General features: G+C 28.4%; 1 protein-coding gene across 49 annotated transcripts in view; it reads right to left on the reverse strand.

Moving 5' to 3' along the window:
* Positions 1-25,169, reverse strand: part of LOC145295927 (tudor domain-containing protein 7-like) — a 336,149-nt gene that overhangs the window by 43,078 nt on the left and 267,902 nt on the right. For 31 of the 49 annotated variants that reach the window (XM_080141773.1, XM_080141767.1, XM_080141753.1 and 28 more), the window contains 3 exons: positions 24,482-24,569; positions 23,802-23,936; positions 11,736-11,819 (listed from right to left, as the gene is read on the reverse strand). In XM_080141773.1, coding sequence (XP_079997899.1) covers positions 11,736-11,819; positions 23,802-23,936; positions 24,482-24,569 — 307 coding nt within the window. The remainder of the gene's footprint in view (positions 1-11,735; positions 11,820-23,801; positions 23,937-24,481; positions 24,570-25,169) is intronic. The other 18 variants (XM_080141799.1, XM_080141797.1, XM_080141793.1 and 15 more) reach the window with 1 other exon arrangement.

Below are 25,169 nucleotides of genomic sequence, written 5' to 3' on the forward strand. Positions count from 1 at the left end.
ATAGTAAAACGAAATAAATAAAAAGCTAAACAAATGAAGCTACAAAGATTTTCAGGCAACACTGAGTAGCCACAAATAGTATACATAAAGTTATGTATTATATGTAGGATAAGCAAAACTAATGAACAGATTATGAATTTTTGAATAAATATTCTAAAGAATAAAGTGAATATCTTTTTCTTTTTTCTTTTTTTAAATTTTAACAGGTACTACAATTGAATATTCTGGTTATTTTTTTTTCTAGTGATATATAGTATTCTTAATTGTATACTATGTTGATAAAGCATATATAATAATTTATATTTTAAAAAACGTATGGAAATGGAAAGTTATATATACAACAAATTATGATATTAATAAAATGCTTCTAAAATGTGAAATGAAAATTTATGACTTATTTTTATTTTAATTCTTTCAAAAGTAATTTTTTCACTTATCTATGAATTGGTTCCTTTCACTCATATATGAGCCAATAAAGAACATAACTTTTGCGTCTGATTTTTTCTAATGTTTATATATTTTTTTATGTTTTATCCAATCATTATCTATATATCTATAAAAGTGAACGTGTCTGTATCTGTGTGTGTACATTTTCCTACGCAATAACTCTATCAATTTTTTGTCTACAGACTCGAAATTTGATATACAGGATACTGAGATTTGGGAAAATCTTTGTGATCCGTTTTCAGACGGAAATTTGGCTGTTAAGGGGTCAAAGTTCAACGATTGGACCTTTGAGAACTCTACCAAACTCCGCCAATTTTAGGTCTAAACACTTGAAATTTTAGATATAGGTTCCTTGGACATGGATCTAACTTAACTTAATTTGAGCCCAAAACAATAAATTTTAAGGAGTCAGAATAGGGGTCAAAGTTTTAAAAAATTGACCTCTGCGGTCTATCAAATTACTCAGACAATTTCTGGTCTAAACATTTGAAATTTGATATAAAGTGTATTCAGAGATAGGGCAAGCTTTTTAATCAGTTTGGGTCGAAAATTTTTAGTTACCAATATATAAATGTTGTATGTATGTTTGCATGTCTACCTAAAACTTTCGACAGAGGCGTCAGATTTTACCAAGATCAGTATCGTTTATAAGTCCAACCTTTTAGACGACAAATATCGAAAAATTGTTTAAAAACATTAATATCTTCACCTTCAACTGGGAATTTTTCTCGGGGGGGGGGGGGTCTCTTTTTCCGCCAATATTTTTTAAAGTCATCCTCCCCTTTCGATTGTCTAGCCTTAATTTAAAAAAATGTCACTTCCGGTTTGGCGGTGGTCGTAACAGCATAGACATCAGGTTTTTTTCCCATTCTTTTCCTCCTTCACAGTACGGGTTCGAGCCTGCCTTCCTACTACCACTTTTTCTTTTCTTTTTTTTTTTTTGCTTAACATACACATCCAAACACCCGGGCAACACCGGGCTGAAATGCTAGTATATATAAACACACACACACACACACAATCACTGTATGAACCCAGAATTGCCTAAGATTGATTGTGTTCTAATTTATTTTGAAAATATTTTTGTTAAAATCAATTATAAAATGCTAATAACTTTTCTCTTAGTAAGAGTTATTTTCCTTAGCTGATTTTCTGTCAAGATGATTATTTAAGAATTTCTATAAATTAGCACATTGCTAAACTAGATTAAGTATTTTATTTTTAAATAAGTTGTAGCAAAATATGTTAGAACATAGTACAACAATAACACATGGAAATTAAAGTAAGTTAAAATCAAGGTTCGATTTGGCAGCTTCAATGCTATTTTGGTCTAACTTTCAAAATCTGGGTTGTGTGTATATATATATATATATATATATATATATATATATATATATACACACACACACACTTTCAGTATTTACATTGGAAAAAATAAATAATATATATAGGTTTGTTTTTTTGTTTTTTCAGAATTATTCCAATCAGGTTAGTATTTAGTATTATTAAATTTAGTAAATATTATTAGTAAAAAGTTTTTTTAAAAAAAAAAAGCAACAATGCAACTCTACTTTTGTTATCACTCATTTACACATTTTGTCACAAAGAAAATATTTAGTTTAATCATTCTTTTTTGTTGAACAATCAGTGCCAGATTTTAGTTTTAATAAAAAAACAAAACAGTTCTTTTCCTTGTCACTAACTCGAGATGTGAATCTTCAAAACCGGGGGGGGGGGGTTCAACATTCTGAACTGATAACAGTCACTTTAACCAACTATTGTTGATTTCAAATTTCCAAATCAATTAAGTTTTATAGTTTTAAGTTCAACTATATTCAAGCATCTTTTAAAATGGGGAAAGTTTGATGAATTAAAAAGAATGTTAACATTTCTTTGTTATAAGAAGATATTAATAGAAAAGACAGGATATTTATCTAATTTAATTGTTTACAGTCATTAAGAAATGGGAAGTTAGCTACAAGAAATTACATATCCTGATTCTAAAATCAGATTTTCTCATCTCAAGAGTGGAGGAGATAGTTTAAAAAATAAAAAAATGAAAAATAAATAAATATTAAATTTAAAAAATAAAATCCAGAGTCATGTTTAATAAACTCAACTAACTCTACTTTCACCAAAATTACCAAATCCTCTCAGCTGGGGGGAAAAAAACCCTCTTCAGTTTATTTTACAAAAATCTAACTGATTTACATAACCATTTCAGCAAAAATAGTTGACATTCAACTTTCTACCTCTGGTTGTATGTCAATATTGTCCAAGTAATGCAATTATTTAATCAAGAGAAATTCATTAATTAATCCAGTATGGTCAGTCTACTCAATGACTATCTTCAATATTTTATTGTATGTAGACTTTTTTTTTTGTTTATTTATATGAACCATTTGTTTCATCTACATTGACTATCTTTTCAACATTTTAAGATTATCTTGTATTTATTAAATGGTTAGCTTATTGTCTCCACTGTCTATCTTATTTTTTGTTCAAATTGACAAGATCAATCCAGAGTTAAACTCAAGATTCATTTCATCATCTTAACTATGAACAAAGGAAACTGTCCAAGCACAGAGAATGGAACTAGAACTTCATCTGGTTTGGTAATTTTATAGAATCACTTTCGTTTCAAATTGTTTTTTTTTGTTTTTTGAATGCACTAAAAAATGATTTCTAACCCTAAAAATATTTTAATAAAAGAAAGAAAAGATTGAAGGTGGGAATGATTCTATAAAACTGCTTATATAAGATTATATAAGTTTTAAAAATCTATTTGAAAATGACACTAGGTCATCAAGTGTAATAGACATCAAAAGAAATCTGAAAAGGAGGACAAAAAAGAATCCAGTTAGAAATAATGCAAATACTACCACCCTTAAATTCACTCCATGTACAAAAAAAATAAAATAAATAAAAACTCAAATAAAAACTCTGAAGATTACTCAACAGAATTCAATTTTAATTACAAAGTTGAGATTTTATTTTATACATCTAGCCAAGGAATATATTCCTCATCGTTATGCTTGATATTTTTAATTCATTCTTTCACAGTCAAAATTACTGAAGTATGGAATAAACAGTTGTTGGCTGTTAAGCTATTGCATTCTTTAAAAGCATCATGCTTCTCAGAATTTGTCCAAACTACACATGATGCCCCTCCCCTGCATACACACATGCATATCATGACATGTACACCATTTCTTTGACAATGTTACATTCTCCTACGCATTATACATACACTTTTGGTGAGTGAAAGTGCACTTGAGCAGTGTACTTAATGATTTCATTATTATTGAAAATAAAATATGATAATCATAATAGTGATTAATATTTAAGAATTAAAAATATCAGATGTTACAATAGAATCTCTTGATTTGTGATGACATTATTTTGGTATACTGAAAGTTTTTAATCATGAAAGGTCATCACCTTGTTTTGTCAGCGACATCTTGGGAACAACATTTTAAAAAATTCTCAATTCCATTTCAATTATAAAAAAAAATAATAAAACATTTTTTTTATTCCCAAGTGTTGCTTTGTTCCTGCAGAAATAGTATACATAATTGCATAATTGCTTGATAATTCAGGTTATTTAAAAAATAAATAAATAAAAATTTGAAAGCTCGTAATAATTTTTATGTAATTCAATCCTTATAAAAATTATTTAATATTGTTTTCGAAACTATTTACACTACTTATATTCTTGATATACATTGGCAATTTATTTTTAGTATTTAACTATTCTCTTCTATTCATTTACGGTCACTTTTCTCTTGCTCAGGTGTCAAATGTTTGATATTACACAAGTTCATCTGTAACAAGTTAACTGTCTCCAAATTCCATTCTGTGTGGTCTTGTCTAATCACTTTCTCCCTATTCTTCCTTGGCCGGCCAACCCAACGGTACTACAAGGAGGATGAACATTCCCCATGTTCATATTTGAAACCCCCTTAAGATAGGAGATTACTACATTATATTAGCTATTTGGTGCCACAGTTTTTAAATATCCACTTTTATACCAATAAACTAATACACATTGTTTAGTTTTGAATTTGAGCAATTATCAGACAAAATTTAAAGAGGTTATGCTTTCAAATAAGCGTTTTTCTTACATAAAAAGAAATTTTGATTTAAAAGAATATTGTCGAAAAAGTAAAATATTCTGAAGTGAAAAATCTGGAACCATTTAAGAATTAAAAGTTTTCAATCAAAATAGCAATCCACTGTATGCAAATCCAAACAAAACAAAAAAAAACAAAAAACAAGTAAATTATTTATCGTTAACGTATGACAAAAAGATAAATCTTTATGAAGAAAGAACAAAAGAAAACTAAAAACACTGCAATTAGAAACTTACAAAAAAATAAAACAAAATATTACAAATTAATATTCTAATATGAAAACTGAGATAGAAAAATATATTACAATATTATTATAAGATTACAGAAGTGAAAGAAAAAGAAACTATAATCTGGAATATATTTAAATATCAAACATTTGAATAATATGAACAAAATATCAAACATTTGAAAATTATCTGGAAAACTATGCAAGGAAAATTTAGTATATTAAAAAAAAAATTAAAGAATCGTTATCTAGTTTTATTTATTTATTTTTTACACAACTCAAAAAAAATCTTCATTACAAAAAGAAAATTTAAAAACCCCAAATACATATACACATCCAGCGTATATCACTCGAGACAGAATAAATACTAACTTAAAAATATATTGAAAAATAGATATGAAAATAAAGTGTTGAAAAGCTACAAAACTTGAATCATCATTCCCCCTCAAATCTTTATATAAAAAGATATGAGTACACAAACAATAAATATTGATGTAGTAATTATTATATTAATAAGAGGAGAGTGCTCAATATTGATGATAGAGCTTTCAAGATGAAATCAACAGCCGATGGGTCATATATCTAATATATAAAGTAATAGCCATTTCTTTCCAGATCTGTTGATCCATTATACACTTTATCCATCAAAACTTAATAAAAATTTATGTTCAGTAATTAAGACTTTCCATGCTATTAAGATCGTTTTTATTTCAATCTATTTTGAATATTGTATGATGGCAAAAATATTTAACCTCGCTCCAACCTTGAGAATCGTATGTTTTTTTGGGGGGGTTTTTTACTGATACAAAGAGAAAGGAGAGTTGGTTGGTTGGTTGTTTTTGTTTTACAGCATATCAACCTTTTTCAGGTTATTTAATGCCGAATCTAGTTATTTTGAGGAAGGATTTTTAATGGAGTATATATTTTTTTAGGTCAGATTCTATTTAACCCATAGTTGGGACCCTAACAGGTACTACCACTCCGGGTCAGAGTGGACCTGAGAGCAATGGCAATTAAAGGGTGGCTCCACACTCCCCAAGGCTCGCAAGGTGGGGCCTTACCATTGGATATAGTTTTAGGTCATATCCAGGACCGAGAAAGGAGGGAGCAAGTGATTAATACAAACTATTCTGATTGCACCTCTTTGAGAACACATTCACAAACCAAACAGTTGGCTAAGAGACCAAATTGAAAAAGACTGTTTTTTTAAACTTCGGATTTCAAACAATAATAGAGAGAAAATCAGTTTTAAAATTATGTTGCAATTTAAGACATAATAACAGAATAAAAACATTCAGAAAGATTTGATAAATTTTTTTAAGAGAACGTTTTTGGTATATATTTTTGTTTTACTAATTTTAAATTTAGATCTATCATCCTTAAAAGTTCCTCCCTTTCTCATATTATCCTTTTTTTCTAATATTAAATGTATTAAAACACAATCTGTTCTGTTAAAAAATGAAATCAATATTATAATTACATCTATACTTACAATATTTTTCTTTGTTATTACATCATAAATGACAGTGTAATTTCTAAAATAATCATAAAATAAAGTCTTTTGCAAAAAGTCTTTGAAATGCTGAAAACTTACACTATTTGATTTTTATAAATAAAAAAAAACACTTTCTTTTAAAAAATAAAAAAATTAATCAAATATCGTTTTTTTTTGGTTTTTTTTTAGAGGGAAATTAGGAAACAAATGTTTTAATCTTTAAAAGAAAAACATTACTTCTAAAATTTAAAAGAAATTTGTATACATCTAAATTGCCTTAAAATTCTTAAATTCTTATGTATTAAAATATTGAAACTTTTGGGAGGTATTTACATCCAATAATATGAAAAACAGATTAAAACAAAATTGCCTTAATATTATTAGTTATAGTTGTATAACAATTTGGTTTAATTAATAATCTTATATCATAATAAAATTTAACTTTAAAGTTATAATTATGTTTATTAAAATAAACTGGTACAATTTTAAAAAATGCAACAAAGTAAAAAAAAACTTCAGCAACGCCAGTTAAGATAGAACTAATAATTAGATAAATACATATAAGACAAAATGTTTAACTTTGATGATAAAACTTTTTGAAACTTTCATATTCAAAGTTAGAAACAAAGAAATAACTGCAAAAAATGTTACTAATACAAAATAAAAGCTTCATGCCCAGAAAAACAAAAATGATAAAAGAAAACCCAAGAAAACAAAAACAGGCAAAACTAAAAAGTTCCAAGATAATAAATTTAAAAAAGAAAAAACAAAAATTACCTTTTTAAATCCTTTAAATTTTATGGTTTTACAAAGAAAAATGTTCCTGGGAGTATACAAACCACTGTCAGTCATTTGTTGATTTTAAACAAATCATTATGAAAAATTTTCTATATATTTTAATATGGCTGCCATCATTCTTGAAATAATTATGAAACTAGTAAGATTCCATCGAAATTAAAGTTTCTTTTTTTTTTAGCTTATTCATATAATGTATGATTAAAAATAATATTTCTCTTGAAATAATGTCTGTCTGGGATAAATATATAATAAACTTTTGTAAAAAAAAACTCATTGTTAACTCTTCGAATCTCACTTTTTATAATTCTTATTTATATATAATCATAACAATAAAAATCCCATTAAAATGAAAAAGCCGAGGCAGCAGATTTTGAAATGAGTAACGTGTAAATTTTTGTGATATCAAATATTTCTTCATTACAGCATTGGTGTAAAGGTGATAACATACGTACAAACAAGCATGTTATAAAGATTGGAAGTACTTGGATGTGCATGTGACTATCTATTGGCAACAATGCAGATTAAAACTATTGCTATCAAATAAATCTGGATGAAAAATCCCAGTATAGACCTCACTTTAATTAGATAAAGACAGAGTATATACATATATATATATATATATTAATGTGTTAATTATATATATATATATATATATATATATATATATATATATATATATATATATATATATATATATTATATATATTAATGTGTTAATGTGTTAAAAGACTTACTGCAGTTTCATGGTAATTCAGATAAGTGTATTTCAATTATTCATGTCTAAACATTTAAATGCGAACTGCGCCTAGTGAGAATATAATTTTAACATTAAATTTTTCAACACTAATTTTTCAAATTTATTTGACTGAAACTTGAAGTTTTCTCTACTTACAACATGAAACTGCTCTTGTAATTAAATCCAAAATTTACAGAGAAACATATATATTTCTATCTAAAATTATATTAAAATTTATTATAGAGTGCTGCTTTTCTATCTAAATTATCAAGTTAAAAGGAATAAAATACCTTGCTATTAAAGTAATCAAATTAAAAAATTTCATGAGATCTATGCTTAAAAGATGACCGTACTTGTGTAGCTATTTACTATATTTTATTATTATTTTAAATATCTCAGGTATTGAGCATTATTGAAATGAATACTGAAAAAATCCTAAAATAATGTAAGGAGGATAGATGTATCCACCTTCCACAAAAGACAGATATGAAATTATTAAATAAAATAAGTGATCTCCAAACTGAGATGATGGATTAAATATAATTAGCGCTTCTACACTATTAGGATGAAATTTTGTAGTCGATAAATGGAGTTTTCAGATAAAAAAAAAAAAACAATGGTTTCTACCATGTTTTTTTGTCAAGTCTAATAAATTACAATGATAGCTGCCAAATTATGCAGTAAAAATTACTTGAATATTACTGAATTATTATAAAAAACTCTAATCGTGTTAGCAGGTAAAAAATTTCAGCCATCTTTAAATCGAAATGGAAAATTACCTCCCTTTTGAACTCTTTTTGTTGTTGTGTCTAATGCTCGTTTTCATCAAATTCTATTTTTTATTTAATAGTTTTCTACCTTAATGATTTTTGTAATTTGTGGATATAATCGTCTTAAAAATACGAGGAATACATAGATACCATTGTTTTCATGTGAAATTCAATTTTATGATTTCCGAAATTTCGTCCCAATAGTGTAGACGCATCATATAATTAGTTATTCTTCCATTAATTTTATTTCATTGCTAATCAAATATTTTTTTTTGCTTTTCATTGCTAGTCTTATTATTTTTAAACATAGCGGTTGCAAAATTAAGAAGACACATAACCCTTACTTTGTTTGTGTATCACCTACTGTGTCTCTGTCTTGTCAGGTGACACGTCGTTTTGTTATTAATAATGGAGTTGGATCTGAATAAAATTAAAGCATGGAGATCTCAGCATTATCCGTTTTGATCGAAGTCCTTATTGCGGATTTTGAGCAGTTTGTGTTTCTAAAGAATTACAGATTACCCTCGATATTGAGTTCAAAAGAGACCAGTGGTTGCTCAAAGTCATCGAGGAAGGTGATCATTTGGTGTTTTCACCTGCGCCAATGCAATGTTGTTATCCCCACTTTGCATTGCGATAGATGACTGAATGTTCTTGTTTTTACATTTGTTAGTGGACAAGTTTCGACTAGACAAAATTTTTGGTAATATCACTTGCAAAGCCTGTGGTACTTTTAAAATGTCTTATTTAATGTCAGCCAAAAAAATCAAATGAAATAGGAATAAAGAAAGTGAAAATGTGTCGAATGTCTACATAAGTATTTTAAAATGATCCTCTAACTTATTGCATGTTCGTTTTTTACTTGTCATCCTGTTTATGTGTATGCAACAGATTTTGTTCAGTCAACAGTAGTTTGCAGTTCTACTTGGCATTTTTATTCTACAATCGTCAGAAAACCTTATTTTGCTTTCTTCCCCAATCCCAATAAAAGTAATAAGCATATACATGTCTAAAAATAAAAATTTTTTTAAAAGATATAAATCACTTTCGATTGAAAGAAAAGGAGGAAGAAAAAAACAAAAAAGAATAAAATAAAAAATAATCAATTAAAAAAAAAAAAAAAAAAAAAAAAAAAAACGAACAAATTAAAAGAAATGGCATCCCCAAAAGATATCATGCCAAACAGAAAAAAAAAACAAACAAAAAAAAAGATGGGGGAGGGGCAATAGTTTTTTAGTGAACAGATTTTATCAGGTTGATGGACAGGTAAGAGGCAACCCACTCAAGTGACCAAGCACCAGAAGAGGAGAACCTACAGGAAAACCAATCCAATAATTGCACCCTCGTCATCATAGTAGTAGTAGTAGTGGTGGTTATGCTGTTAGAAACGTGCACTAACATAGAAGCATCAAGCCAAGTTAAAGGAAGAAATTAACAGAAAAAAAAGATAGAGTTAATTAGTTAACCAAGCAGCATCTGTCTAAAAAGTAAAGATATTAAGTGTTAATAATTAAATATTTGTAAACATCAAACAGAAAAAGAAAGAAAAAAAATTTTTTTTTACAAGGGAATGAACATAATGTGTCTGAGAACAGTTCTGGACTAAAACAAAACAAAAAAAAAAGGATGAAATAAAAATAAATTCAGTGTTTCTCATGTTTCTAAACATATGTACCAATATTTTTGCATCCTAGTTATTTAGATCCAAGGTAATTTCTTTTTTCACTATTGGGTCATCACTTATCAAGTCCAAAAGCGATAAGAGGATAATGGTTAATGAGATAAACTGATTGTCAGATGAAAGATGCAGAAACACTAAGGTATGAACTGCATTCATTTAAAATGTCATTGCAAAAAACGTTTTTCTTTTCTGGATTGACATCATTTGGTTTATCTGTCTTAAAAATAAACCTTTATGAACTATTTGAAATAGATAAAGGATTGTAGATAATTAATTGCATACGATAACTTGCACATAAGTTGCTATTTTTACCCATAGCTAGAGATAAATTGTTGTTTCGAATGGTAGAATCACACAATTGAACAGAATAATTCTGAAGTCTGATTTGAACTTGATATGGCCAATTTCACAGTCAGCATTATTGACATCGTTACATCTACGCACAAAACTTGGCTGAAGTGCATAAGAAGTGATCTGACTACATGCAACATAATTGGTATCAATCCTTTCGATTGAACAGCATGATGTGTTGCCTGGTATCGCTCACCCCAGAGTTTGGAACACTTGCAGCACTTTAAATATGAAAATTGAATGATAGCTGGTATTCATTAAACCAATTATGCATATTCAATGGATTAATCTGGGAATAGTCTCTCAATAAATAAGCCACTAAATCACAAATATGTTCATACTAAGCCAATAATATAGGGTGACCTAAAAAAAAAAAAACATGTATGGAAATGTTAATTTCACATTCCTTTGAACAATCCAATCATACTTTGATAGAAATAAGTTTTGGTCTATGTCTGCCCTGTCCATCAAGTTTCAGTAATAACCATTCAACAGTCTTTGTTTTATTGGTATTCAATGTTATGTGGGGGTCACTTTGGTAATCATCTCATCAGTAGAAGGTGTAATTAGGCTTCACACTAACTGACCCCCTGCCCACGGAATCTAAATGATAATGCCTATGAAAACAATCCTCAGACTATTCCTGAGAAAAAGAGGGCAATCAGTCAAAATCAGAGTAATGCCAAGAGAGGAATACATCAGAGTTATTCACAATTTTGCACAGACATAGACTGAAGAAATATGGTTAGATTGTAGGAAGATTACCATTCCTGGGATGGGAATTTTTATAATTTAAAATAAAACTGAGGTAGTTTTCAAAAAGAAATAATAATCAAAAATAAAAACGATTTCACCAAAACTGTTCTAAAAGACACATTTTGTAAAACTGAAATTAGCTTTGAAACACCAATGTCTCTCCAAAGTAGTATTTTTGTTAATTTGGGAATTGAAATAAAAAATAAGAGAGTTAGAGCATAAAAAGGAAGGAGAGAGAAAGAAAGGGAGAAGGATCGGGGTGTCAGCGAACATTTCCAAAACTCTAGATAGAAAGAGGGAGGGGGGTTGATTAAAAGATTAACTACAGAACATGAGCCATACCACCACCCGCAAACCGCTTATCACGCAGGTTCTCCACATCCACTGTGGATGGAATAGGTGATGTTGGAGAAAGTGGTTCATTCTCTGGAAGCAAAAACAAACGATTCATCAAGAAAAATAAAATGACCAACTGGAAATGGGGATGAGTGATGATGAAATTTAGTTGTATCATCTTTGAATGATGGTTTAGTAGCCAAAGATCAGGAACAACCTATTGCCATGCAACATTGCTAAAAAGTTTTATTCAGTCTCTTGGATTAAAGAAAAAAATCCTTCATTTAAATTGATCTTTAATCATTTTTTGTTTCAATTTTTCTATTTAACTACGGGTATGTTGCATTTTTATTTCCATTGGGTTTTTAATATTTTATGACAGTTTATAAATTTGACCATATTTTAAAAAGGCAGTATTGTTAAATCTAAATTAATCACATTTTGCACAGTTTTCCTCATCTTAGTTGCCACCATTTTCAAAGTTTCAACCAATGAACATTCTGGTATTCTTCAGACACATTATACCATAGTTGGAAATCATCTGCAAAACAATCTATCCAATCCATGCTCTATCACCTTTTTAGATTCATTCTTATCTTTGGTTCTTTGACTGGGATTGAACTCTCAACCTCTAGGTAGCATAAACTCTAGAATAACTCATCTTCACACATCTCAAGACCATGTGATTTGCAAAATACAACTACCCCATAGTAAATGACCATCCATATGTGTTAAAGAAACACATTCTTCAAAGCTTGCCTGTGCATATGCATGAGCATAGACAGAATTGTTAGGCGCTCAGTCTAAAAATAACATGTAAAAGATGAGTTATCGCCCTTGAAATCAAATAGAGATATATATCATTAGAGTGAGGTCACCCATGGCAGTTTGAGAGATAAACAAAAGCACCTTGTAAATATGAACACCATTTTGCATCCAATGGCTTTCAAGTCATTTTTCAATCTGTAAATTTGTTTATTTCATACTTTATCCAATGATCAGTTTTTTATCTTTTATGAAACTGATAACAGTGCATTATATTAGCCCAGCAGAACCGAGCGTATAAGAACCGAGCGGGCACAGAGAAATAAACTTTGAACAAAAATCCCTATATTCTTTATGGGAAATTGTAGTTGTTGTAGCAACTATTGACAAATGGATGCTTTGGCAGCGATAACATTCTAGACAATGGCAAGATGCCCCAGTGAATGAAGAATGCCAAGTGTAAAGTAAACAGGTTTAGCAAATACTTCAGTATAGACTGCTAATCCACACATATGATAATACAGCAATCAATTCATCAGCAGAGTTTTGTTATCAAGTATGTGAAGATCTCTCGAATATTCACATGAATGAAACTACATCTATATTCTCATGGCTACATGTCTGTAATAATCTATTCAAGTGAATTAAATAGAGGAGTTGCTTGAAAATTCCTAGTTATATTAAATGGCAACTAAAGAAAGCCAACAAATACGATAATCGAAACAGTTTGAAAATGGTAGCAAACAAAATAAAGAAAACTGCGTGATACATACGAATGATATTGATGAATATTTTTCTAATGTTGTAATTTAATGTCAGTTTTAATAGAAAATAGTAAAACCCAAAACTAATTATATATTATTAAATTTAAATCAGTCACAAGTTTGTTAACGTGATACATGTTTCTTTACTGATCCACCGTGTATTCAGAATCTGAACGGACAAAAATTTTGGAATTTAGATCAATAAAAAACACTGGAATTGTTTCAGAATTTTTGAGATGGAGATTGAGAAGTTGTATTATTTGGATTACAGTTCTCATCTTGAATTTTATTCTCACATTTTAGCCGATGCAACGGCTGAGATTCTTCAAGTGACTCTTATCTAACTCTTAAAACTAGTTTCCTGTTGGTGGAATGAGAGTAATTAACTTCAGTGGATTAAATAAAAAGTTCCATTCAAAATTCTGTACGGAGTTTGTGAAGATTCACTTGAAGGTTAGAGGTTGCATTCACCAAATTGTTCTGAGCATAATATCCAAGATGAGAACAGTAGTCCAAATAATACAAACTGAAAATGTTATGTTTTTTGTTTATTTTTCTTTCTAAGGCTGGCTTCTTTCTATAAAAAATAATTAAAATGAAATGTCTAACTTAATATAAATAACATCTACTTGGAAAAGGTTGTGAGGAAATCATTATATATATATATATATATATATATATATATATATATATATATATATATATATATATACACACACACACTCTTTATTTGTTTTTACAAAAGAAGTAATATGCTATCACCTTTAATACGCCTTAACCCAAACAAATGAAACGGAATTAATAATCAACCTAAACTTTAACGTTTTGTTCTAATTGAAATCAATAGTTTTCTCTCCTCTATTAAAGCATTCTTAACCATAACATTTAAAACTCTAAACTCTAATTTAAACCTCTCACAACCACCAAGTGCATTATAAATTTAAACAGTAAAGAATATGCACCATTATATAACAAACTTAAAGACTAACTCTGAAATATTTTTATTTGAATCTACTCCAAATGAATAAAACAAACATATGCATGTACATATATGTATAGATACATATATATGTATACGTCACACTGTCAGATCAATTATCTTGACTTATTTTATTCTTTGCCGTTTGCACCTAAGCTTCTATTTTTTTAAATTCATCATTCTTCGCATTTTGATTTTTGAATTTTACTATTGTTAACACTATTAATGAATATAATTATTATAAAAAATTATCATTATCATAAGTATCATAGTCACCAACATATTTATCCCTCATTATATTATTTTTAATCATCATTATCCCAATTAGAGTAGATGATTATATCCAAGCATGGAGATAAATTAATTATAAACATTGAGATTTTATTATTATATATATATATATATAAATATTTTAAATAAGCTATACAGAGACCAAATTATACAGAATGTATTAAATCTATTCATCTATAATATTATGAAAGCTCTAATCTATTTAACCGATTAACTATTGAACTAAAACTATTTGCATACTTGGACCATTTCTCAGAAAACTAAATACTGGGTTTCTTGTCAATGTTATCCAGAATTAATTTATTTTATAACTCGTATAATTATGTGTGTGTGTGTGCACGCGCGCGCTTTGGAATCATGTTCTGTTTGTGTAAAGGATTCCTTTCATGTGGTGGTTGCTTTTGTATGCACTTCATTACTAGTCTAATTTCTTTTCATGGTGCATTTTTTCCTCTTTAACTTGTGCTAATCATATTTATTTACCTTTATTTGGTCTGTTGTATTGTTAACAGAACTAAGGGTTCTGGCATTTCAGGATGCCAACAAGGTCCTACATATTGGCTTTCAAAAGAACTTTTACCTATCATGATGCTTAAATTTCCAATAGAGTTCTTACTTGGTATCATTTTTCATGCTTTTATTGGTGTATGTGGCAGCACCAGGCCCAGGTGTATTTTTACTTGTGACCCTGTCATAGGGATAGTGTTTATCCATTCTGTATGCAAAAATTACAGTGCACTATCTCACACATTGTATGCGTTACGAGTTTTACAATAAAGAATATTGATCCGTATATGTTTTAATGGTCTGTAACTCGAACATCAGGTGCTTATGGGAACTGTTTTCATCTTTTACGCATAGAAGTCCCAAAATGACGCCTGAGCAGCATCCTGATAAACCAACTCTTTCTCAAAGAGAAATGGTAAAGTCCTGGATGGACATCCTAGAACTGATCAGAATAATAACCTTATACCAACAGAGCAGCACAATTGTTGAGGGCAATATTCCCAACGTGTATGAAACAGCAAAAATTTTTTTGGCACATTGCATGACTAACATTTAAGATGAGAACAATAGCTTTAATTAAAATTATCATCATCTCGAAAATTCTGAAACAGAAAGATTAGATTTGAAATAATCTTTTTAGATTAATCAACACATTCTTGTTAGAAGTTCTGTCTGTCTGTCAGTCACACTTAAGATTTAAATACATCTTTTTTTTAAATTGCTAAATGCACACATTGAATGGACGTATCTTAAGAGTGGATCCGATTTGGTTAAATAAAGAGAAAGATAATGTTAGATCAGAATGCGGAAAGAATGAAAGAGAAATAGCAGAAAGTGATCAGGGTGCGGAGTCGGAGGTTTTTGAAGGAGTCGGATTAGCCAGCGTCAGTGTTTTTAATCTCCGAAGAATCAACAGACAGTATGAAGATTGGATGACTTCAAAACAAGGAATCATATTCAGAATTTTTTTTAAGCTGTTAGGTCACCACTTATCAAAGCCAAGAGCCACTCTAGGATAAATGTCAATGAGATGGAAATGAGTACCAGGTGAAAGATGAGGAACACTATTGGAGTACTAACATTCTTTAATGGTATGAACTGATTATTATTCATGGGATAAGAATTTGTTGACATTGGATTTGAAGATGACCAAGTTGTAATGAGTAGAGAAGTAGTCCTGTACATGTAATCTTTATAGACTTCCGACTTTGCAACCCTGGAAGTAATTTTGAGTGTTAATATAAGAATATTTGAAGGAGAGAGAAATTGGGATGAAAATGACAATATCATACAAACTGAATAAAATATTTCTCCTTTAAATTTTACAAACAGAAAAAAAGACTAATCTAAAAACTATGCACATAAATAAAACTGATAATAAATGATACATAATACATACAGCAAAAACTAAAAAGAATATCACAACATTTGTTATTCTTGAGGTCCTAAATGATAATAGAATCAGGATAAAACAAGTTTGATGAAAATTGTATCACATATTACAAAAATTATTATACATTGTTTTCCTTAATCATTAGTGAATTGTCTTTAGAAAAAATAATTAATAAAAAATTTTAAAAAAAACTATTTTATCATAATGATTGATGGTTATTACAATGATGTTTAAGTTTCAGGTTCTGTAAAAGTTTTATTTGAAATATTTCAGTTTATGGCTGTTTAAAAAATATTAATAGAGAAGAATCATACGATAACAGTAATCAATTTCAACAATTAGATTGTGATACAAGACATTTTGTTTTTTGGAACTGGAAACCAGACTGATTATTGATTCCTCGGAATTAACAATTGAAATCTCTAGGGTCAATAAGATTAATGATCAAAATACAATATTTATTATAATTATAAGCATAAACTACTCTGAATCCAGCAGCTTTTTATTTAACTCCAAATATTTTTAAATGCATTTTTAAATACATTATAAATCTTTAATGTAAATAAATTTCAATTTTATAAATTAATATTTTTTATTAAAATTACCTTCTTTAAAAATTAATGGATTTATATTTTTGGCAAGGTTTTGGTAATGTATCCATTATTTTTTTTTATTAAATTACTATTTAATTATTGTTCATATTGACAGAAACGATTATATACATATTTTCATATATTCAAGCATTTCTGATTGAACATGATAGAGTTCTTTTTTCCGATTTTGTTGGATAACTTTTCAATTCGCCGAGCGGTCTTTTTTTATTTCGGCTGACAAGTTGTATATTATGGTGCCCAGTAGTTGTTGTTCGGTCATATTCTCCTCATGTTTCCAATCGGTACATCTGATCATTTGTCAAGAAAAGATTGACAAAAACAACCACTCCTGATGATGATCAGATGTACCAATAGGAAGCACTTGAAAAGAATATGACCGAACAACAACTACTGGGTGTGATAATATACAACCTGCAAGCCGAAATAAAAAGAAAACGCTCAGCGAATCAAAACTGTATTCAACAAAATTCGAAAAAAGAGAACTCAGTCGTATTCAATCAGACATGCTTGAATAATGAATCACTGCCAAAGACTTACAAATGATTATCACCAAAATTCAATTTACAATGAAATGTTAAAAAACAATAATTATGCAAGTTAGACATACAGGTTGATTGTTTTTTTTTTACGGTATATCAACCCTTTTCAGGTTATTTAATGCTGAATCCAGTGATTTTGAAGAAAAATTTTTTAATAGAATATATTTGTTTTTTTTTTTTTTCTTTAAGTCAGTTTCTATTTAACCCATAGTTGGGACTCTAACAGGTACTACCTCTCCAGGTCAAAGTGGACCTGGGAGCAATGGCAATTAAGGGGTGGCTCCAAATTTCCCAAAACCTGCAAGCTGGGGCCTCACCATCGGATATAGTTAAAGGTCATATCCAGGACCATAGACATACAGATATCTATGTCTGAGTCTTTGCTCTCTACTAATACCACATCTTTCTCTTTTGGAACATTATCTGTTTTCATCAATTCAGTTGAAAGGGACAAGTTTTGGCATAACACCATATCTGATGTGATAATTGCCTTTGTCTCAGAATCTTTTCTTTTTTTTTTTTTTAAATTTGAATTTAGAATATTTCTCCATAAAACAAGAAACAAAAATAATCATATATATATATATATATATATATATATATATATATATTTTATATAAGAATAAAGTCTGCCACTTTTTTCTAGAATCATTTTCTTGAAATTATTTTTAACAATGCAATTTTAGCAATATTTTCTTTATAAAAATTTCCCTTGTGATATATTAAAAATGGTTTCATTTCCTGTATTTTTTTTACTATTGTTATGATTTAAATGTGACAAAGTCAATTGAATCAACACATGCAACTGTTTTAATGTACAATTAAAAAAAAAAGCACGCATATAAAACCAAGTGCCATAGCAATAAGTAATCTTTTCCATTGAGAAACTTTTTTTTTTTTTTTTTTTTTTAAATATAATCCAAAAAAAGAAATAGCCTCAGATGAATTGTACATTTAGTATTGTACCACCAAATATAAAAATGAAACTGTTTACTTATTGTAAATAAATTGATTTGCATTGTTCGTATCATTTGGAATATTCAGATGATGGTTCTCATCTCACATGTTAATATCATATTGTTAAACTCCAATATTTAGATGGGTAATAGGTTCATGTGAATTAAACAAAAGGTTCAGTTTTGAATTCTGTGTACATTTCAGAATTCAACAAAACACATTTAAAAAGAAGGTCGAAGGTTACATCAGCCGAAACATAGTGAGAATAACATCCAGGATGAGAACAATAGTACCAATTATGAAACCTTATCTAAATAATTCCAAAATTTAATTGGGCATTGTTTTCTTTTCATAAATTACAATAACCAATCAATATTATATCAACAGTTGGACTTTGGTGGTGGAGGCATTGCATATACTAGGTGTTCGTCTTTCTGTTGTTTTATCATTGCTGAGAATTGTAAAAGGTTATTAAAGTGCAAACTTATCACTGCTCAAATAAATTCTTGCTTAATGTACAGATTTTTAAAATATTACATTGGAATCTAAAATTAAGAGCAGAGCAAAACAAAAACTTGACCACCCACCACCACCATCTCAACAAAACTACTGATTAACAGCAAAATCCCACCCTTTCATTGCAAAAGTGCCTAAGTGCTGGAAAATCTACTTTGATAGCTTCATTTATCAGATTGCTTACCTTTGGAATTCCCTCCCTACTTCTCATTTTCCTGACCATTTCAATCATGCAGAAATTTAAATGTAATGTGAACAAACATCTTGCTCCACACTGTCTTCCCCCTAGCACATTTCAAATGAAACATTGCTTGTCTCGGGGCAGTTTAGTTCTTGATCATTCCTCATATATATATTAACGAAAATAATCAATATGAGGATAAAAATACTTGTAGCTAGTAATTATAACATACCTTTGCTGTTCCTATTTAAAAAGAACAGATACTACACTTTGACATACCTTTGCTGTTAAGAGAAACCAAAAAATATTAAATAGAGAATACTTTTGGTGAATAATCTTATTATATTTGAAGTATTTATATAATTAATAGAGACATATATAGAAATAGTTTTGAATAAATAATCTGTTTTTTTTTATCATGCTGTTGGGAAGAAATGATTTAATTTATCATTGATTATTCAACATTTATTGAAATAAAAAAAATTAACATAAAATAAAAAAATTTCAATTCTATTTAAAACAACTTATTTACAAAATGAAATCCACCAGAATGCATTTTGTTTTCTTCACAAAATAAACCATTTTAAAAAATGTATTACTTTTTGACCTTCAAAATTTTAAAGGAATTTCAGAACATTAAAACTTCCAAATGGAGAATCAATTCTAGTTATTAAAATCAGTTATAAATTATCAGGTCTTGAAATAATGAAATTTTTTTAAGATATTTACATCCAATAATTTTTTTTTTTAATAAAAGATAGAAATACATCAAATTTAGAAATTTGAATCTAATTTTTATAACAATCTGGTACATTTAAAAATTTAATGACATAATTTAGAAAATCTTATTTAAAGAAAAAAGGAATAATTTAGTAAAAATTAAAATCTTGCCTTCCTTCAAAAAACAACATAGTTAAAATAAACTTTTAAAAGCATCCAGGGAAAGAAAGAATCCCAGGCCACCGCAGTGTTACAACTAGAACTTAATAATGTATCAAATTAATAGTCATACGCATACACAATTTTCCATTATGCATTTTTAGACACATATACACCCTTAGAGTTATTTAGATAACATCTGACAATTTTTTTTTTTCATTACTATTTATATATTTTTTCCTTTATGTGTTTTTATTCCATCATCTTTTAGCATATTTTTCTTCCCCTATCCTTTTTTATTGAAAAAGAAATAGTGTTTATTTAGAATTACACTTACTTTTTAAAAAAAGTACAAACATTTTTATGATATACCTATTCGTCACAATATAAAGAATTACAAATTGATCAAATAGTTTTGTTTTTAAGAAATTCAAATTTTCCAATTTTTAGTGATTAAAAAGTTTGAATTATTTTGAATACAAACAAAATCTCAGTAGTAAAATTAAGTTGCCACCTTCGAATTTTGTTACTTTCTAAAAAAAATATGGCAGCTACCAGCTCGTCTTGCTTTCTCATAAAATTTGATTTTTGTAGTAAAAAAAAATAAAATAAAATAGAATAAAAAAACTACTTTATCCATTTACATAATTTTTGGAATATGACATTTTCACTCCATGATGAGTATTTACATCAAAGATTTTTCTGTATTTGTTTTTATTAAGTGTAATTCTAAATAAGCACCATTTTTTAAAAATATATCTCACTATATTTTTTAATATATCTCATTGTCATATGTTTTTTCAATATATCTCACTATCATATTTTTTCAATATATCTCGCTATCATATTTTTTCAATATATCTCGCTATCATATTTTTTCAATATATCTCGCTATCATATTTTTTATATATCTCGCTATCATATTTTTTATATATCTCGCTATCATATTTTTTATATATCTCGCTATCATATTTTTTATATATCTCGCTATCATATTTTTTATATATCTCGCTATCATATTTTTTATATATCTCGCTATCATATTTTTTATATATCTCACTATAATATTTTTAATATATCTCACTATAATATTTTTAATATATCTCACTATAATATTTTTAAAATATCTCACTATAATATTTTTAAAATATCTCACTATCATATTTTTAATATATCTCACTATCATATGTTTTTTAATATATCTCACTATCATATGTTTTTTAATATATCTCACTATCATGTTTTTTAATATATCTTACTATCATATGTTTTTTAATATATCTCATTATTATGTTTTTTATACAGGATATCTCAAGTAATGATATCAAAAGAATCATTACCTTCTTCCTGAAAATATATATTTAACTTTTTACTCTCCAATCTTAACAGTTAAACTATTGTACATGTTTTGACAGTTTCATCATATTTGTAATAACCATTCACATGATAATTAAATGTCTACCACTCATTTTAAAGCCTGATTAATGATGTACCATTAAAATAGTTTTCTCTATTTCATTTGTTCTAACAAGAATCCTTTGTTCGGCCACACCATTCAATACATATTCTGTATCTGTGACGGCATTCATCAGGTGCAAGTTGAATCAGCTCCAGATGAATTCAGCATATCTCACACCAGTGCAGCCCATTCAAGTCAGTCAATGACAGAGTCTTCTGCATGAGTGAGCCACTCTTGATTCCAGCGATGAACACCAAAGATTCAAGGGTCTGAAACGTGCTCCAGATCTGCTTTGATCATTGACAACCAGGTTTAAAGCTGCTCACCCTTTCATTCTTTCCAGCTGGCGAGTGAACCCATCTGGAGGATAGCAAAAGGATGCGCCTAAATCTGCATAATTTTCTTTCGAGTAGAGATGCTTCAATGTCTGGAATATCACATCTGGTGCAGATTGTGCTCTTGGAAATCCTGTCGTAAAGTCTAACCTGGAGAATGAAATGATGGCAGTTGAGGTTGAAGACTTCGAACTGTTGGAGATCCTCCTAGCATTGGTGCGAAGTTTCACAGCCATAAAGTAGAATGGTCAACATATTGTAAAAATGAAGTAAAAGCTCATATTTATATATTTCTTTTATAAGGCAAATTCTCAGGACTTGGTGAGAATCAACAGACCAGAGTTTACCTGGTGGAATGACCATGTGTATATCATTCACTAATTTCTCTTTCTGAAGTGAACGGGCAACAAGATAATCAGAATTCCATGAAAATCAAAGAGTGATGCCTGGACAATGTGAAAGATCTTGCTTGTTAGAGAAAATAAGGATGAAGGGAAGTGCGATATCCCATTTTCTCCATGCCACAATAAAGACACTATATTAAAACCACAAGGCAAGTAGAGAAAAATCAATTGAGAAGAGAAAAACTTGATTGGGAAGCAAGAAAAGTTAGGATCTGCTGATATCAGATCAGTGTATTGTTGCTCATACAAGCTTGTTATGTTTTGTTGTGGAAAGATTAAGTAATGAAAGTTGTACAAGTCAGTTTCTAGGTTAAATATTTGGCTAAATTTATAGAATTTAGAATCGTCAGTACTCATATTTAAGTGTAGCTATTAACTTTCATTTTAGTATACGTGCATAAACAAATTATTACAAAAACCAAAAAGTTTGCATTATGATTTCATCTCAATTGGTTTGGTTTATGGCATATCAGGTATCAATGAGTTATTTAATGTCAAAGTTGTCAAAAACTAAATTTCATACTTTAGATAATTATTTATATCCTTAAGAAACATTACTCTTAGAAAAGAACCTTACACAGAAAATGGCACTTTAAGAAAACATTACTCCCGGAAAAAAAAAAAAATGATCTTTAAAAACATTACTCCTTAGCACTGATTATTTTTGTTATTAAAATGATTGGTCAACAACCATCACCTTCCAGTATTTATTTGGGGAGAAATAAAAACTAAGGATGCTTTTTGTCTTGTGCCCTTTTTAAATAAATACTGGAATATATACTTCCAAGAGGTGTTAAAATATGTCCATATATAGATACTTATGCAGAATACAGGCTGTGCTATTTTTAGATAGAATTTTCAAGTTAAATCCAATTTTTATTGTACGTTTTCTTGATAAAATTTTTAGGTGAAAGTACAGAATAGCTTAAAAAAAAAAAAAGCCTCTCCCATGTTAATGGGTTTCTAAATAATAACTTTATTAATTCAGCACACTCTGTATTCTGCATAAGTAACCCATATATATGTTTTATTTACACATTTTACAATTAAAATTCCATTATATGCTATCAGCATTTCATGAAGCTACCATCAACTCATCTTAACTAGCAGACTTAAATGCTCATCAGCCACAGACAAAGGATATAAAAGGACAATGAGCTACACAAAAGTTTGAAGAAAGGTTCTATCATTGCCAGTGCTTGTCAATTTTACAGAAAAAAAAAAACTATAAGCAGTTTAATAACATTTATAAATTTAAAAAATACAGGATGATATAGGAATTCAGCTGAGTAGACAGAGAAAAAATTGTTTTCATTAAAAAAAAATAATAATAATAAAATGTTTATGAATTAAAAAAAAAAAAAATGCAGGATGACAAAACGAATTCAATTAAGTGGACAAAAAAATTACATTCATATAAAACAAAGTTAATAATAATTGATTCTCCCTGAATAATTGTAGAAAGATATTGAGTTCAGTTCTTTCTTACCTGGTTCATTCTCTTCTTGTTCACTCTCTGGAATTTGGTTAACAAAAGCAAATCCTTTGTTGACCAATAATTCATTGATTGACTCAGTCGAAGAGTCAGGATTGAAGAGAATCACCTGACAAGTTCTGGTTTCATCTGATAAAATTATAAAACAAAACAGTTATTATAAAAAAATAAAACACATATTGACATGTTTTTTAAACATCCATTGCTTAGTTTGTTTTATGGCATATTGACTCATTTCTTACTTAATGTCAAAACAACTCATATGGTATGCCTTATAACATTTTTTGGTAGTTTTCATTGGTTTACTAAAAGTTAAGCATTATTAAACCTGGTCGCATATGAAATACCAGCTACTGTATGTGAGAAGACAGCGACCCCACCCCACTATGAAATACAGTGCTGATGCTTTTAGCAAGCACTTCAGTATAATCTGCTAAATCACAACTGTCGTGACAACAGAACAGTCACCCCTTGGGTAGAAATTCTGTTCTCAAGTGTTTGGCGAACCTCTCTGGAGTATGTCTTAGTGTGTTTTTTAGTTTTTAATTCAGAAACCAAATTCCTATTGGTAACGATTCATTAATCGGTTGTTTTTTTTTTTTTTCATCTCATTCTATTTGGTTTATTTAATCATTTTACGTTTGATTTTCAAATAAAGTTTCAAATATTCTTACCAAGAGAAATTGTAGTAGCGTTTAATTGTTTTTCTTGCCCAACAAGAGAACCAAATTCTTTTCTTGACAATTCAGACTGTTTTTCATCCTGTAAATGTAAACATACACATTTGAACAAAGAGTCAAAAAAGTTTAAATATCATTTATTTTAAAAGTATGTTAAAACAGCTAAAATTACAGATTCCAAATTTTAAAATTGTTTATGCAATTATATATATCTATACTCCTATAAATTTGGACTTTTTTTTTGTGTGTATTGACATTCAAATTAAAAACCTTTTTTTCTAATTATTTAAAAAGAAAATACAACTTTGTTATATATGGGTGGTGGAACTGCATTCATCTGCAAAAGATGTAATTTGCATATTCTTTTAAACATTCATTTTAATTAATTTCCTATTAGTTTTTTTTCTGTTTTCTCATAGCATGATCATCTTTAGATAACTATTAAGTGTAATTATATTCATGCAGATATTCTACATGATTTATACTTGCATAATATTTGCATAAAAGTGTTATAGTAAACACAAACCTCTTTCTATATATATATATATATATATATATATATATATATATATATATATATATATATATATATTTATGTATGCATATATATATATTTGTTTAAAAAAGTTTGTTTACCAAACTCCTGCCAGTTTTTGGTCTACAGACATAGAACTTAATATAA

Source organism: Euprymna scolopes, chromosome 16 (assembly GCF_053919585.1).
Source record: "Euprymna scolopes isolate OS-2025 chromosome 16, ASM5391958v1, whole genome shotgun sequence".
In the NCBI taxonomy this organism is placed as follows: domain Eukaryota; kingdom Metazoa; phylum Mollusca; class Cephalopoda; order Sepiida; family Sepiolidae; genus Euprymna; species Euprymna scolopes.